The sequence below is a fragment of the Fukomys damarensis genome, unplaced genomic scaffold, assembly GCF_012274545.1.
Source record: "Fukomys damarensis isolate Sample0158 unplaced genomic scaffold, DMR_v1.0_HiC HiC_scaffold_34, whole genome shotgun sequence".
NCBI classification, from domain to species: Eukaryota; Metazoa; Chordata; class Mammalia; order Rodentia; family Bathyergidae; genus Fukomys; species Fukomys damarensis.
The window spans coordinates 7594918-7611912 of record NW_022900946.1 but is presented as its reverse complement, the minus strand read 5'-3'; the positions used below and the strand labels follow the sequence as shown (position 1 = coordinate 7611912).

The following is a 16995-nucleotide window of genomic DNA, read 5'->3' as shown; positions in this document are numbered from 1 at the left end:
TTTCAGCTGCCTGGCCGCAGCCCGAGTGCCCCAGCTGTGGACAGGCATGGGGACACCACACGCACCCACCTTTTCTCCCCCTTCGATGATGAAGTTGATGTGCTTGAGAACCAAGTCCAGGTCCTCTCGGTACCGCAGGCTGTAATCCCGGAACTCCACTCGGCCCACCTGGGGCCAGTTGCTGGGGGGAGCTGTCTCCTGGATTTGCCAGGGAGCCTTAGATCACAGGGAGGGACAGGAAGGGGGAGAAAAGAGGAATCCTGAGTCCATCGGGCTCTACCGAAACAGACTCCACAGCTCCCCTCCCGCCCGTCGCCCTCCCTGTCCTGCTGGACACACCCCACGGCCTGCTTCCGCCTGTCCCAAAATGCTCTTCCCCAGGCTACCCGCTGGGCCCCTCCTCCATCTCCTGCAGACCCAGGGCCACCCCTGGCCCGTGTCCTCGTGCCCTTCCTGCTCTGTGCTCCTTCAGAGCACTGACCGCCTCCACACCCGACCACCAGGCTCTGCCATGGCTCTCTGTAGAGCACACAGCAGGTGCCCAGTAAACGCTTACGGACAGAAGCAATGGGTACGCGGTCTTCTCCGGACAGGCTCGAGAGTGAAGTGAGCTGCCCAGCTGTTGTCCTGGTCTGGCCGACACTAGACCACCATGTGCCAAGCTCTGTGGCCACGACCGTCCCTGACCTCGTTCCTCCTCCCAGTGACCTCCAAAGGGTCCTGTGACACCCCAGTCCACGTGAAAAGGCTGAGCTGAAGGCAGGCTAAGGACCTCACTCGGGTCTGCAAAATGCATGAGGTGTGCTCCGGGCCAGGCTCAGGGGCTGCGGCAGGGAATGTGCATCCCTCCTGAGACCAGCATGCACAGAAGCCTCCTGCTGCAGGTCAGCACAGAGCAGGATGGGACGGTAACCCTTCAGCCTGAGAATCGCTAGAACTCACCAGCGTTTTTAGGGAGCACTTACAGCGCCGGGCGCCGGGCGCTCTGCTCAGTCTTGCTGACTAAGAATTTCACTGGAGCCTTGAAGCAAACCCCACCAGGGCAGGGATTACTGTATTTTTTCAGATGCAGATATGCCTGGGCCCCGAGCAGGGCCAAAGATAAGGGAGAGCACCCACATAGAAAAACCCACATCTGATGTGGGTTAAAAGAAAGAGAAGCAAGCAAAGGTAGGCGGGAGTGTCCATGGAGAGGTCCAGGGCACAGACCTGCCGGTGGACACAGGCTCTGTCCAGGAAGGAGCCAGCACAGGGGACAGGAAGAGACAACTGTCATCTGTTCTCACCTGGAAATTTACTGAATAAGTCTTTGTTTGTTTGTTTGTTTTTTGAGACTGATGTGGAATTCACTATGTAGCCCAGGCTGGTCTCAAACTCACAGAGATCCTCCTGCCTCAGCCTCCCGAGTGCTGGGATTATGGGTGTGCGCCACCAGACCAGGCTCTGAGTAAGTCTTTTTAACAATAAGCCAATCTCCGCTTTAAAATTTATGGATACGCGTGAATGGGACAAGAACAGAGAGGACTGGAAAGAAGCAACCTGGAGCTGTCTAAACACACAGCATTTGGAATAGAAGGTGGGACTATGAGTATTTTTCAAAAGGGCTTATTCTAAATAGTTTTTTTAAAAGTAAAAATATGGCTGGGTATGGTGATGCACACGTATAATCCCTGAACTCAGGAGGCTGAGGCAGGAGGACAGCCACGGTCTCCAAAAAAAACAAGTGAATATATGTTGTGTTTTCTTAAAAAAACAGCTACATCACATGTGAATTAAATCTCAATAAAGCTACTGTAAGAAGGTAAACAATGCAGAGTGGGAAACAGTACTGTACCCAACTCCACAGTGGACCTGGGTCATGGCGTTGGCAAGTTAAAGGACGGACGTGGCCACTGCTCTGCCTTCCTCAGGACAGACCTGGCCTGGGATTTTGGTCCTGGTCCCAGAGGGGCACAACGCAGGCCCACATCCGGGTCCACCGCACACCTCTCCGGGTCTCGGCCTCCTCATGTGCAAAGCAGATCTAGTGAGAGCATCTACTACAGTGCAGCACAGTGGTGCAGCAGTCAGCCTGTGTGGAGACGTTCAGGACAGGGCTTGGCCTCGCCACAGCACGGCACAGTGTGTCCCGGTGACAGGGGCGAGGCGGCGGGGCCAGTCGCCCTTGGTATCATTACGATTGTCACTAACCCTGCTGGTGGCGGGGCTGCTCAGGCCACGAGAGGGCAGCTACTGGTGGCAGCAGGCTGGAGACCTGGGTCTTAGTCCCCTGCTGCCCAGTGCCCCTGCGACCTTGACTGGCCTTGGTCCTCCCCCCATTTATAAAGGGGAGAACTGGGTTCCCGAGGCTCGGGCAATTCCTTAGCACACCAAGATTTCCGCCGTAACCATCTATGGGTTCGTTTGTTACTTGTTTTTGACACTTTCAATCAACTCATTTCTACTTAATTGTTTAACTCACTTAAAAGGAAAATTCATATACAATCACAAATGGAAAAGCAGTATTATCTTCCGTAACAGAAGTTCCCTGTGAAAACACAAAACAAACAGCAGATCATCCTGGCTAGAAAAAAGCTGCCCCTAGAAGGCTGCGGTTTCCATCTGTTGACGGGAGATTATCTCAGTCAGGAAGGGGTTAAAGCTCTAGCAGCAAACCAAGACTTTCTCCGGAGGCCAACAAGGGCTAGAAAAGGGCATCGGGAAGGAAACGCGTCCTCTCTACACAATGAACACGGTCTGATGCCCTCAAAGCATCCTGGCATCCCATATGTGGGAAAAACCTGACAATCAGAAACTGTCTTCTTACTCTAAAACCAAGTGGTTCCGGGCCGGTACTGAAAGAGGCCAGAGAGCATCACATGCCCTTCTAGGCGGTGGGGGCATCAACACGCTCTCCGCTCAGAGCAGGAAGCACCAGCCGCGGCTGCTCGGGGAGCCTTTCGGGGTAAAGCCACAGGGTGAGCAAGGCCAAGTGGCCAGGCCAGGCGTCTGCTCTACCTCTTTCTCCGTCTCTGAATACTCCTTGAGTCTCTCCACGGCTACAATGTTGGTCTCCATCTCGGATGACATCCGGACCAGCCAGTTCAAGTACGAGGTGACCTGCAGGTGGAACGGTCAGCGTGGAGCTTACGGAGCGAATTCGAATTACTCTATTTTCATTGTGAAACCCCTCAGGTAAGAAAGGTACAGAAACTAGCAACCCACAGACAGCCACCACCCACACCGGCCGCACTGCATCGCTCAGGCACTGCGTTTTTCAAAATGCTCATGGGCCATGCAAGTCTCTGGAAAGTAAACTGGAAAACACTTGGATTAACTGATAATGTGAAAACATAATGTGTCAAAAGTCTCAAGGAAGTTGAGAGGGAAGTCATAATTTGAGTTCTGTTACTTTTTTTTTTTTTTAAATTTGAGTCAGGGCCTTGCTAAGTTGTCCAGGCAGGCTTGAACTTTTGATTCTCCTGCCTCAGCCTCCCGGAACACTGGCTTGGAATTCAGTTTTAAAAGCGTTTCCCTTGTGGCTGGAAGCAACCCCTCACGCCATCAAGGGATTTTTCTCGATGGAGAATCCGGACTCTGTGTCAAACTCCTCTTCTGTTTCAGGTGGCCCCCACTTCCGTACTCGGGTCTCCCCAGTCCAGTCCCTTCCCTCTTTCCCATTCCCGGGAGAAAGCAAAGCGAAGGCTCAGGAACCCGACAACAGTTTCCTCCCCAGAGACTTCAGTCATCCAGCTAAGAGCGCCCCCTCCTACCTGCAAGGAGTAGGACACCGACAGGCCCACCAGGCCGGCGCTGAGGCTGTGTCGGGAGATGACGGCGAACAGGGCAGCGAAAAGGACGACACAGTTTCCGACGCATTCCAATCGCACGGCAAGCCACCTGCAGGAGACACAGGCAGACGGACACACGGACACACATGGACACAGCTTCTCAGAGACCTGGCTCTAGGCCACGGGGGAAGAAGGTCAGTGTGCTAACTGAAATAACTCCAGAGAGTTCCGGAGAAAGGCCTTCTCAGGGCTGCCCGTCCAAACATGTGGCCTGGCCCCGGAGGACAGACTTCTGGGACTCCAAGTTCACAGCCCGCCCCAGCCTAGGGTTCTCCAGAAGCTGCACCCCCCTCCACCCTCGGAATCTGAAACTTGCCTTCTTAAGAACCAGCTTTTTCTCAAGAAGTCTTTTTAAAATGTGATGCACGTATGCATTTAATAAAAAGATATCCTAGAACTTAAATACTAAGAAGCCCTCAACTCTAAGTGGCACCACTGATTTAAAATGAACCTACTGGGCTGGGGCTGCAGTTCAGTGCTAGAATGTTTGCCTGGCACGTGCCAGGCCCTGGGTTCAAGCCCCAGCACTGCAAATTAACAAACAAGCCTCTGAGCAAGAGATGGATCTAGAAAGGAGATGCACCATGTTCAGCGTGCCTGACATGTTCTCAAACTCATCCTAATTTCAGAAACATGAAAATGTATTATTTTATCTTTTGACATACAAAGATATTTTATTTGTTTATAGTTAACTTTCCTAAGCTATTATGTAGCACAAGAGAAACTATTTTCACATTTTAAAATGTAAAGCAGTTTACATTTCTTTAAGGAAATGGCATTGCTGGACTCTTTTTCCCTTGACTGAACCTCATACGTGTGAAACTCTTCTCCAGACAAAGCCAGGCTTTGGCAAACTCCCTCACACCCCCGCCAGGAAGTCAAGGGCTACAGCAATTCCGGGCTCCACCCAGTTTTAAGCCATGGGATCAGACCGTGCCCAGTGGGTGAGGGTTAGTGATGATCTATACCACCTTTCAACAGTGTGCCAGGGTGCAACAGGGCGAGGAGGTGAGGCTATCTAGGGACGCAGCAAACACTTCTCTAAATTCAGCAAATAGTTCGCAAAGCTCTGCCTGTCACGGAGGACCCAGTGTCACCAAGACAGCAGGAGACCGTACTCGCGGGGCTCTGTGACTCCAGCAGAGCCCTGTCCTGTGCTCACAGCGCTGTCTGCCTCGGATGGTCACCAGGTGTCACGTCCCCAGGGCTCCCAGTGCCCACCTGTTGGCCACGATGCTGGGGTAGTAGGCCTTCTGGTTCTCGTCCACCTTCAGGTCACTCTGGTGGATGAAACGCTCCTGTTCCTCAAAGGCACGGATGACGCTGACTCCCAGCAAGGTCTCGTTGAAGTGGGAGTAAACTGGGGAGCGGCTGACTGACTCGAGGCGCTTTAGCTGCCGAGAGGAAGCCACGTAGAACTTCTGGCGGGTGGTGGGGAAAGGGAGACAAGAGACGGGGGATTCAGCAACGGTCCCCTCATCCCATCCTCCTGGGCTGTGCTGCAGAAGTCTGGATCTGACTGGCACTTCAAGAGGCAAAATGCCGGGCACTTGACAAGCATCCCGCCCACCTGGTGGACTCCAGGCACAGCGTGAACAACCACGAGAATGACCAGTACTTATGCAGAGCCCAGTGTCCACGTCCAGTGTATGATCCTCGCAGCAAACCCACGAGATGCTCCCTGCACCCTCCTGCTTCAGGGTGAGGAGGCCAGGCACACAGAGCCGATCAGAAGCAGGGCCCAGCTGCAGTGGTCGCAGAGGCTGACCCGGTAAGTGTATTCCTGTCCCCGCTCCCCTCCCCGCCCCTTCTTTCTGGCTGCCATGGAGTGAGCACCTTTTCCTCTGCTGTGCAGTTTCTTTTTTTTCTTTTCTTTGTCTGCTGCTGTGCTTGGGGCCAGCTGACCATGGACTGAAACTGTGAGCCAAAATAAACCTCTAAGTTGTGGGTGTTGGATATTGTGTCCTAGAGACGGGAAAGTGACTACGATACAACATTTTTGGTAAATGCAGCTACAAGATTTTCCAAGAAAAAGTGGTACCCATTTAAAGAGGTTACAGGCAGGGCCTGGGAACTGCACCTGCCCTCTCTGACTCGGTCCTTGTTCCTGCTCTACAATCCCCGGGCCACAGTAGAATGGATCCTGGGGCTGGCTGGACCAAGGCCTTCTGGACCCCACCTACACAGAGAGGGATGGGGCACCACGCAGCCCTGTCTTGCCACGGGAACACTCCCATCTCAGCAAAGAGCCTCAACTAGCAACTGTGCTACAGATCACGCTTTGGTGCAGCTAAGAGCAGGACAAGCTTGGGCTCACACGCTGAACCCTGGCACATGGCTAAGATGCTTCTCTCCCGTGAGCCTCAAAACGCTAGCCTGTCAACTGGGAACACAATCTGTATAGCAATAACTTAAGAAACCATCTGCGTTCAAAGAAAAGATGGTAACAGGCTCTTTGGAAGGGCTGGGGGCAGAGACTACTAATTGCCTGCAGAGTAGCCTCCTCTTGTTCCTCAGCAGAAATTTACTTTTGGAAAGTACAATGTACAGGGGTCACATGACTAAGTCTGGGCAATTAGCTGAATTTAAACAGGCAGAACTGATTCAGCAGCCATACACTTTCTTGGCCTGTCTGAAAATACAGACATGATGGCTGAAACCCCAGCAACCCTCTTGGACCATGAGACCAATTTAAGAACAGAATGCTCACACAAGAAGAAAGAGCAGAAAAGAATCCAGCACATCAACAAAGTCACCGAGCTGCCATTCCAGTCCTGGCCTACTGTGAGATATCTATTGCGAGAGAGAAAAATTAACACCTTTCCTGTGTAAGCTGCTATCTTGCACGTCTCCATTATCTGGTTCTATCTAACAGATGTATCTTCATACCTAAAAGGTTTGGTTTTCTAACTCAAAGCTTAAAAAGTACAATTTACTAGAAAGAACACCTAGGCACTGTGGTTATCACAGCTAAAAATCACTTTAGGTGTTCAGAACAGACAAAAGCAAAGCTCCGCTCCCTCCGGCGAGTCCTCGACAGCCCTGTGCTGGGGAAACGGGGAGATGCCGGCTGACACGGCCTGGGCACTGCATCTCCCTCACCTGCACAAAGAAGTAGATGAGGCCCAGCGGTGGGATGACGACAGCAGCGATGGGGGTGGCCAGCAGGATGAGGATGCAGGAGCCCAGGACGGTGAACAGGGAGCCCATGAACATCTTGATGACCTGTGGGATCATGGAGTCCACCGTGTCCAGCTCCTTGGAGAAACGGTTCACCAGGTTCCCGCTGGGCGTGCGCTCGAAGAAGCTCATGGGCGAGCAGAGGACGTTGTGTAGCAGGTCCAGGTGCAGGCGGCGGGAGGCGAAGATGCCCCCGATGGACACTGTCATGGAGTAGCCGAACACAGCGACACCTGCAAACACCTGTGCGTGAGGCTCCGCGGCGGGGAGGGGCCGCGTGGGGCAGGCAGGTGGACTTCCAACTTCTCAGAGCGGTGGCAAGCTTAGTGCCTGTGGAGCATACTTCTGGGCTCTCACGCCTGCCTCGATCTAGGGTCCCTGGGTAAGTTCTGCTGCTGCCTGCTCCAGGGGAGAAAACGAAACCCAGACAGGCGATTCTGTGCAAAGTGTGTTTCGCAGATGAAAGTACAGCGGGAATGGGGTCAGGCCAGTGGGCTCTGGGCTCCCAGCCTTCACCCGTGGACCCTTGTGCAGCGATCATGTGCTGTGCACCCACGCTGCGCAGTGGGGCGGAACCAGCCACAGTGGTTACTCAGCACTGGCGGCGTGGCTCCCTCAACCCAGAAACTGAACGCTCAGTTCTCACTGCCTGGAATTCAAAACAGCCACCTGGGCTCATGGCTGCAGTGCAGACACTGACTGTGCCGGCCCAGGTAAGCCTCACACCCCCTCTGCTCTCTACTGTGGGGAAAATCCTTTGAGTAGGCCTAGTTCTCTTGCCTCCAGGCAAGCTATGGCATTTCTGAGACTTGGCTCCATTTTGGCCTCCAGTCACAGGTCGGACTTCAAAGGTCTGGTGAGGCTGTGATGCACCAGGACAAGACTGCGCCCCCTGAAGACATCCTGAGAGGAACAAAACCTCCATCTGCATAGTTTCTCATTGTTCTAGGATCCCCCTCCCCCTGTCATCTGTTACATTTGCTTCTCCTGAAGTACAGAACTCTACGTCCTGAGCCATTTGTTACATCTGTGTCTCCGATGCACTGGATAAAAGGTGGCGGGTTCAGGGGCTTTCGTCTTTGCTGCCCAGAGCAGCACTGATCAGGCACAAGCTCGGCGTCTTCTCAAAATCTCACTTTTTCTACCTTTTTGGGAAAATGTCAATTCGCCTTGTGCTGCTGTGGCTCGCAGGAGACTAAGACCTACTGCAGAAGTTTTAGTGACGTCCCTTTCCCTGTTCCCTACCCTCTACTTCCCTCAGATAGACTCTGGAGGCCACAGCCCTTTGCCCTACTAGCAGGAAGGGGAGGTTACCGACTGAGAAACTCAAGAAATCCACATCTGCTCTTTTTCTGGTACCGGGGACTGAACTCAGGACCCTGTGCTGGCGATGCAGGGGGCGGCACCACTGAGCTAAATCCCCGGCCCTCGCACCTGCTCTTCTGTCAACAGATTTTCCAGAGCCATCTCCTACTGACTGTGACCCATCCGTGGCTCCTCAAAACCAGCCCAAGCCAGGGGCCTCCAGCCCACACAACTCCCAGCAGCCCCGCTCCAACTTTCCCCACTTGTACAATGGGCACAGAGCTCACCTCCCTCCCGCTGCCTTGGGCCGGAAGAGGCCGTGCATTGGAAAAGGGTCACCACTACAAGGCCTGAGGCCTGGCCTGGTTTGGGGGCGGGGGGGTCCCTGCAACCTCGAGGACTTGGGGGGCCCAATTCTGTAATCAGACGTGAGGTGACTGCAGGACGGGATGAGGACACCCACCTTGTGAGATGCCCAGAGCTCCATAGACGCCCAGCCGGACATTCGTGTGCTCCTGGGTCCCATTGACGACACGGTCATCCGTCCACAGACTGAGCCAGTAGTTGGAAGCCAGGGAGGAAACGTGGTTGCACAGGAAGAGGAAGATGCTCAGGAAGGAGAGGAAGAGCCCAATGGCCTTCATGTAGTTCCAGTACACTGAGAGCTGCACCTGGGGGCCGTGGAGACAGCAGTCGGACACAGTCAGCAAGGTCCCTAGCTCCATCTCTGCCCAGACCACAACACCCTCCCCAAGTAGCTACTTGACAAAGGAAGCATTGGCGGACAGAAGTCAAGGTCTCTGCCTTTGTAGAGCCTCCAGGCAGGGGGCCACACATGTTGCCATCCCATCATCCATTGTGGTAAAGCATAATTGGAGAAAGTCCATAATGGGTGCATATCCATCAAGTGTTAAACTGGGCATCCTAACCTAACCCAGGGAGGGGGACAGCAGGGAAAGTTTTATTTAAGGAAGTAAGAGTAGGGAGTTCACCAGCTGAAAACGAAAGTGGACGAAGCAAGCACAAAGGCACTGAGGAAGGAGGAAGCACAGCACGTCTGAGTAACTGGAAAGAGGCAAAGGTGAAGTCAGAATAGGGGGTGCAGAGGATGATGAGGCTGGAGAAACAAGTTGCACTCAGACCACACATGGTCTGGCGATTCAGTTCAGGATTCTATCTTTTCTCCAGGATGCTCAAGAAAGCCATCAAAGGGTAAGGTAGGACCGTGCTGTCTATCAACCAAAGCCAAGGGTCACCTCCTTTCCCTAATCGGTACTGCCCCAACTCTCAGCACAAAGCACCAGCTCAACTGCACACCCACTGCTGGGTGTTTGCTGAGCTGTCCAGGGTAACATCTGGGCTAGGAGACACCTAGCGCCTGATGCCAGGGCAAGCGTGATTGGCCTTCTAATTTTAGCCAGTCCCCACTCAGACCCCTCCAGGTCCCCTTCTGGAGTATGCTTACTGCCACTTCAAGCTTTGTATGCTTCAGCGTGGATCATTAAAATCATCTGACTGCAGAAGGCAGGGAGACAGGAGTGACACACAATCGATGGTTTCATTTCTCCCATCTAAGTCTATTCCTGACACTGAGATACTCAGGGTGCCGCCAGCAGTGGGCTCAAGAGGAGCTGGTTTCACCACCTGGCCTCACTGTGCAGCTGAGCTGCCTGCTGGATTGGTTGGTAGAGCTCGGGGACCTGCTTTCTTGGGAAAGTGGAATGTAGGGGTGTCAGGGGTCAGAAACCACCAGGGAGTGTGGAGCCCGGCTCTGCTCTCATCCACCTTTGGCAAGAGTGAGACCCTGGCTTCTGGTTCCTTGTATATAAACTGGGGTGATCCTGGGACCTGCCTCTGGTCAACTCGGGGGCTGGATGAGGATCGTGCAGGTCTGTGGCTCTGCCTTTCCTTCCCATGGGTTGAGTTGGGGCTAATTCCTCTGGCCACTAGGAGGGCAGTATGAGAAAGGAGAGGGGACACTACTGTCACCTCTTGCCCTGGGCATGGCCCATGATGTGACAAGATAGGACACAGCCAGAGGCAGAGGGTCCCAAGAGGCTCTGGCTACAACTGCGTAAATCTAAGAGAAGGTGCCCCTGACGCAGGACTGAAGAAAAGATGCAGACAGGAAGGAAATGGGGGAACTGTAATGTTAAAAAAAGGGAACTACAGCTTCAGGACATAAAGTTGCCCAAGGTCACAATGCCTACCTCCCCACCTTCCTGGCAAATTACTCCAAATTCCTACGAGTCTCAAGAGACAAGATAGATATTGCCTCTAAACTGGACCCTTGCCTTTCTCCTGTAAACTGACCGATTCCAGACTTCCACATAAGTGCCCCCAGGCTGTGAGCACCTCTCTGGGGGTGCTCTGCTTTGACTGCTTAAAAAACCAGCCTGTGCCTCCCTTGCTGTATGCTGAAATGCTTTTCTGGGGTGCAAGAGGACATATCTACTCCAAGGAGTGTGGCAAGTTGAGATTCCCGAATCTTCTTTTGGGGGGACCTTCCTTGGACCTCAACCAGGGACCCCCAACCCTCATCCAGGGACCTCCATCCACTCCTACCTTCTGTAGGTGTTTCAGTTTTGTCTGTGTTCTTATTTTTTACTTATCTTGAAAATACGATTCCCTATGTTGGGGAACACAGCAGATGGAGCCCAGGGCTTCGGACATGTTCCGACACCCAGCTACAATCCTGGCCCAGTTTTTGTTTTTTCATAACCACATTTACTTCTAAAAATAAACCCCAAATTGCTTACTGAAGATGGAAAATGACTGATGCTTGCCCAATCACATGATGGCAGATGATCTTAAAAATTACAATCAAAGGAGAGATCCATGCTGGGTGTTCAGACAGCCTAGCACTCAGAGGAAGCTTCTGTACTGATGTAATCATGAAGACTGAAGCAGACACAAAGAAACAGGGCTGACCATGTCACCCCCTGGTCTCGAGTGTGTGCTGACCTTGCACACAACCTGAAACCGCCTCTCACACATCGAAAGCCCACCGCACTCGAGGCCTGCAGGTCGCCTCAGCCCGGGGAGGTGGGAGCCAGGGCACCATCACCAAGCCTGGAGCCTGACAGCAGGATTCAGAGCCGGCTCTGCTGTTAGCCAGCTGTGAGCCTGGGTAAGAAGCCGCTCAGTCCCTCTGGCCTCGGCTTCGGGGACTGTGGCTGGCACCCGGAGAGGGCCACTCAGCCAGAGCTCTGCAAAGTCCTGTCCTCCTTCCCAAGGAACCTGCCCTCACCTGCCCTGTCTGGGCCTTGTCCGCCTCCATCAGCTTCCAGCTCTCCTCCTGGGCCCCGGGTTTCTGCAGCTCCGCGGCGCTGGTGCGGTGCTTGCTGGCGTCGCCGCTGTAGGAGGAGGAGCTGCTGAGCTGCCTGGGAGGCAAAGCACAGCAATGTCAACTGAGGATGCCTGGGCAGGCGCCACGCTGGGGCTGTGAGAGGGGGATGTTGACGCACGCACACGCATGTAGATGTACATGCGTGCCCTCACCACGCCCCATGGCCATGGGTCCTCGGGAGAGGGTTTAACTCAGGCACCAGTGGTCCCAGAGGTCTGCACAACGCCTGCATGAAGAGATGATTCTGGGTTCTCCCAGGGGCCTCTGGGGCAAGTCCACCCCTCTCCAGGCCACATCCCTAATGGAGGAGGACGGAGCTAGTTTGATGCTTATCTTAGTTTCTTCATTTGGCTTTAATTTTTGGATTCCATTTCATATTTGAAAAATTAACTAAGATCAGCCCTTTTGATTTATTTTTTTCATTTATTGGAGGTCAATTCTAATGTTTTTTGGTAAGTATCTGCATGCAATTTCAAATTCACAGAAAAGTTCCAAAAATAGTATAAGAGACTCTGTACATCCTCTACCAGACTCACCCATTCCTCACATTTTTCCATTTAATCATATGTATCATTCTGTGTGTACCCAAATACATCTATTTCTGAATCCTGTGTCATTTTTTTCCATGTTAAAATAGTTTAACATGAGGTTGTCAGGCTGGCCTCGAAACTGCAGTTCCCCTGCCTCCACCTCCACAGTAGCAAGGATTACAGGCAAGGGCCACCATGTCCAGCTTGTCCTACTTTTAATCAAATGCTACTCTGCAGAGCCTATGAGTAACCCAGCAGAGAGGCACACCACGAGGCGAATGTGAGTGTCAGGTCAGGCCTGTGAGAGTGGTGCACCGGGCACCAACAGAGCTGACTCACGCCCTGGGCCTCCAGAAAGTGGGGTCCCGAAGGATTTGGATGGGGAGAACAGAGGACCTTGTGGGGTCAGCGGCTGGCACCCCGTCCCTCCTCTCCCCACCCCCGTGAGCAGGGCCCTGCACTCACCTCTGCAGCTGCCTCCCAGCGGCGTCCGTCACCAGCATGCCGTTCTCCATTTGCTTTGCCTCCTTCCCTGGACCGGTGACAGCCATCACCCCTGGCACGAGACACAGGAAGGATACAACTGGTGTTTTTAAGAGCTGAGCAAGGCCAAAATCAAAGACAAGAAAAGCGCCACCTCGGGGAAGAGTGATCAGGGAAAAGCCACCAGGGAAAGCCAGCTTTGTGAGGGCACAGAAGGCTCCTGCGCCTTAGCTGGAGCTGGGCGCTCGGGAATGGGGCGGTTACAGGTGAAGGTCCCAGGCTCAGGCAGCTGTCCTGTGCTGGCTGGCAGTGATGAGTAGGTAGATTTAGCCAGCAGGACGGGCTGCAAAGGGCCACACAGAGCCCTCTGGTGGCCAAGCACCCTGGAGGTGTGGGGGGGGTACTTAAAATAAAAACAACCAGTTTGACAAGGGCAGCAAAGCCCCTGCAGTGCAGAGTTAATCTTTTGGTGCACAGGTCCTTAGGGCCCAGGAAGTATTCTGATATGTAAACAGATGAGGCTCTGCATAGCACCCCGCCTGGACAGGCCCCAGTCCCAGAAGGATCCACTCAGGCCCAACAAAGACCCCCAGAACAGCAGCCAGGATGCAGCTGGCAGTTTTGAGGAGAGGATCAGCACTGTGCTGGGTGGAACCGATCAGCTCTTTCCTCCTTCAAGACTCAGTGAGCTCAGGGAGGCTACAACCACTCCGCACCAATTTCCTCCTCCTCTGGTGCCAGGAGAGAGAGGTAAGTATGACACAGAGCGGCCAAGGGCTGCCTTGGGAGGAGTCGCAGCTGGGAATGAACCTCTGAGGGCAAGGGTGCTTTGTAAATGTGGGTCCAGCCCTGGCCCCACAGTGCCTGAGCTAGGGCATAGGCAGGCAGCCCAGGCTTCAGGGCTGTGCTCTCACTGCCTAGCTGTGCACCCTGAGCAAACGGAAAACCTGTGGAGCCTCATCTTTAGCACATCCACCAAAGAGAACAGCAGCAGACCCCAATGTCATAGGGAGCAGAGTTGGGATCACATGTGGACCCCGGCACAGAATGCGCTCTTGGTTTGTCAACGCGATCTACAGAGAATGCTGGACCTGGCAAGAACTGGGAATCACTGCTTTAAACATTCTCTGAATGTCAGCATCTCTTCTTAAATAAATAAGCCACAGAAACAAAAGCAGCCCATCATCCAGGAAGGAAGAGCGCTAACAAGCAGGGTTTGCCAGCCCATGCAGCCACAGGCGGTCAGTCCTCACACACATGCAATGGCAGCCAGGTGTGGCCCGGGCCACCGTTCTCCCTGCAGGACACCCAGCCTGAGAGTGGCAGGCTGCAGATGTGCTCTCCGCCAGCTGGCTGCCCCGGGCCACCCCTCTGTAAGCCTTGGCCTTGCCTTCTCTGTTCATCTCTCCTGGGCCCACAGCTCTCAGGGGGACTCCATGGGCAGCCTCCTGGGCTCCCCCCACTTCCACTCACTTGTAGCCCCAGGCTGACGCTCCAGCTGGGGCTCTGGAAAACAGGAGGGACAGCAACAGACTGGCCTGCCTTCCTGCTGCACCGCAAGGGGCCACTTTCGCCTTTCTCCTCCCACCCAGCCAGCCTGCCCCATGGGTGCTACAGGACTCGGCACCGTATCAGTGGCCAAAGGACCATGATGATCCCAGCTGGTCTATCCTCAAGGGTCCATGAAGATTTCCAGACTTCCCAATCTTCGACTTTGGCCATTCTTTTTGACTAAGGTGACCAGACTCAGCATCTTGTCTGCAAAGAGCCCTTGGTCTGGACCCTCAGCCCCATGCCACTGGGCACAGGAGCAGCAGGGACAGCCCAGCCAGTCCGGCTTGGCTGGCCAGCACCCCTGTTCATCCTCCTACCACTCACCCTGCATCGGCTGGCCTGGGCGTGTTCAGCCATGCTCGGGAACATGTGAGTGCCTTTTATCATCCACACACTGTGTGCCAGGCCCTGCACACTGCAGTCTGTGACCCCAGGACAACAAAGCTTAGCCAAGGCTCAAGTGACACACCAGAGCTGGTGAAACCCAAACTATATCGCCAGCACCACCACAAAGCTTGGGGGTGAAGAGACAGACATTCAAAGCCTCTCTCCAGGCATGCAGTGACAATCCCAGTCCATCTACGGCCCCCATCTACAGTCTATAAGCACAGCTAACTGCAACCCAGGCACTACTGACCGTCTTCTTCCTTGTCCACCACTTTGCTGCCTGGGGAGTCACAAGATCCGAGGTGTTAAGGACCCAGGCGATATCCACCCTTCCCCATGTTCCCTGCATGCCCAGAGGGAATCAGTGGGTTATCTCAGCGGAGTGAGGGGCCTCCCCTATTTGTGCCTCCCAAGCACACTGCTTGAGACCAGCTCCTTTCTCCAAAATTCCCATCTTTAAACATCAAGAGCCAGAAGCTGAGTGTTGTGCTGTCGCATGCCTATGACCCCAGCAGCAAGGAGCTGAGGCAGGAGGATCAGGAGTTCAAGGCTAGCCTGTACTACAAGACCTTGTCTCAAAAACCCCCAAACAACAACAACAACAACCGAACTAGAAAATTAATGCTGCAGAACAATTTGCCATCTTTTCATCTGTTTTCACAGCAGCAGAGGGAAGAAAAGAACGGCAGTGGGGCAGGGCAAGTGTGAAGCCGAGAGGCAGCACAGGCCTCAGCTCCAGACACGGCCTTAGCTGTTGGAGGACAGATACTGACCCCAACAGAGTTCAGGCCCTACAAAAACTTATGCCGGAGCAGCTGCTCTTCCCCAGCTGGCTGCCCTGGGCCACCCCTCCGTAAGCCTTGGCCTTGCCTTCTCTGATCATCTCTCCTGCAGTGCACAGCTCTCAGGGGGACTCCTGAAAAGGAGACCAGACGGTGCCTCGGCTCACATATCGCAGACCCTCCCAGAACAGGATCCGCCCTTTTCTGGCTCCCTCGTCGCAGCACTGACTACCAGGACGTCCTCTGTTATTTAGCATCTGTTCCAAGTATCCACCACTGTACTCCAGCACCTGATGAACCCTGGACAACTCGGGAGGGGCACCACCCACTCCACGGGGTAGCTTGGGCACCAGGTGGCCCTGCAGCACACAGCGGAGGGGCGGGCAGACAGCCATGAACGAGGGCCACAAGGACAGCATGCAGCCTCATCATAACCTCCTGTACCCTGTCTCTACGAAGCTGGCTTCCAGACTGGCCCCCAGACACCCTGGTAAAGTTAGCTCATGTTTTCTTCTAATCTGGGATATTTATGCAGCTTTCCAAAAATCCAAAACCATCCAACCCATGGGTTTTTCGGTGTTTTTTTTCCCCCAAGTACTAGGGACTGAACTCAGTACTTATGTGCTGAGCTACATCCTCAGCTTTTTAAAACTTTGAGACAGGGTCTTACAAAGTCCTTAAATTGCCCAGGTGGGGCTCAAACTTGTGATCCTCCTGCCTCAGCCTTCCAGAGTGCTGGGATCACAGGTGTGTGCCACCCCTCCTGGCTAACAGTTTACACAGTGGACATCCCGAACGATCCAAGTGTATTCCACTCGCTCTTTTGTAAGGCATAATATCAAGGATCTACTTTGTGTAGGCGCCGTTCTCAGTCCTGGGGACACAGAGGCAGCCATAGGGAGAGAATCGGTAACCAAACCAGCAGACCCTGAATTTGCTGCCATGCAGTGGCAGGTGTGACAAAGAACATAAAGCAGGGTACCAGGTGGCCCATCTGTAGTTCGGGCAAGCCAGGTCTATCCCTACCCTAAGTCCCAGAAGTGCAGCCTCGGCAGAGCCAAGCCAAGCTGCCAGCAGCCCTTCAGAGGCTGTTTATGCCAGTGCTGCCCTCACTTGGGAAGGGTCTGGACCTCGGCCCGCCCTGGGGCCAGCAGCCCGGCCTCCCTTGGGAGAAGAATTCAACTCACTGCTGTGGAGGCGACGTCTCATTTTTGACCAAAAACGGAATTGGCTGGCTGGCTGTACCAGCTAAGCTTACACTCAAGCAGCAGCTGTGAACATTGTCTTTCCTCAAAGAAGAAACGAAGGCCCTGCGGAGGGTGGAGGGGACCCTGCAGTCCACTCGTTTGAGGGGGGCCCCAGGGCGGTGTCGCAGCCCTTTCAGGAAAGTAAGGAAGGAGGCTGGCAGGGGCAGCCTGGCTCTCCCAGGCCTTCCTCCCTGGTGAGGTGGGGCTGTTCCTCACAGTGCTCCCTGCTTTCTTCCTGGGGTGGGGGGAGGCTAAGTCCTCAGGCTGTGAGGTTTAGCAGCACTGCCAGGCTCCGCCCAACAGATATCTGAAGAAACCGAATCCAGTGGTAATGGTGAAAAACATCTC

The 16995-nt window shown here is 54.0% G+C and overlaps 1 protein-coding gene across 5 annotated transcripts in view; it reads right to left on the bottom strand.

Annotated features, from left to right (window-relative positions):
- Abcc1 (ATP binding cassette subfamily C member 1) overlaps positions 1 to 16995 on the bottom strand; it is a 134944-nt gene that overhangs the window by 12170 nt on the left and 105779 nt on the right. For 3 of the 5 annotated variants that reach the window (XM_033758457.1, XM_033758458.1, XM_033758460.1), the window contains 9 exons: positions 14869 to 14898; positions 12660 to 12750; positions 11566 to 11698; positions 8779 to 8986; positions 6933 to 7243; positions 5052 to 5251; positions 3753 to 3879; positions 2998 to 3099; positions 70 to 216 (listed from right to left, as the gene is read on the bottom strand). In XM_033758457.1, coding sequence (XP_033614348.1) covers positions 70 to 216; positions 2998 to 3099; positions 3753 to 3879; positions 5052 to 5251; positions 6933 to 7243; positions 8779 to 8986; positions 11566 to 11698; positions 12660 to 12750; positions 14869 to 14898 — 1349 coding nt within the window. The remainder of the gene's footprint in view (positions 1 to 69; positions 217 to 2997; positions 3100 to 3752; positions 3880 to 5051; positions 5252 to 6932; positions 7244 to 8778; positions 8987 to 11565; positions 11699 to 12659; positions 12751 to 14868; positions 14899 to 16995) is intronic. The other 2 variants (XM_010610766.3, XM_033758459.1) reach the window with 1 other exon arrangement.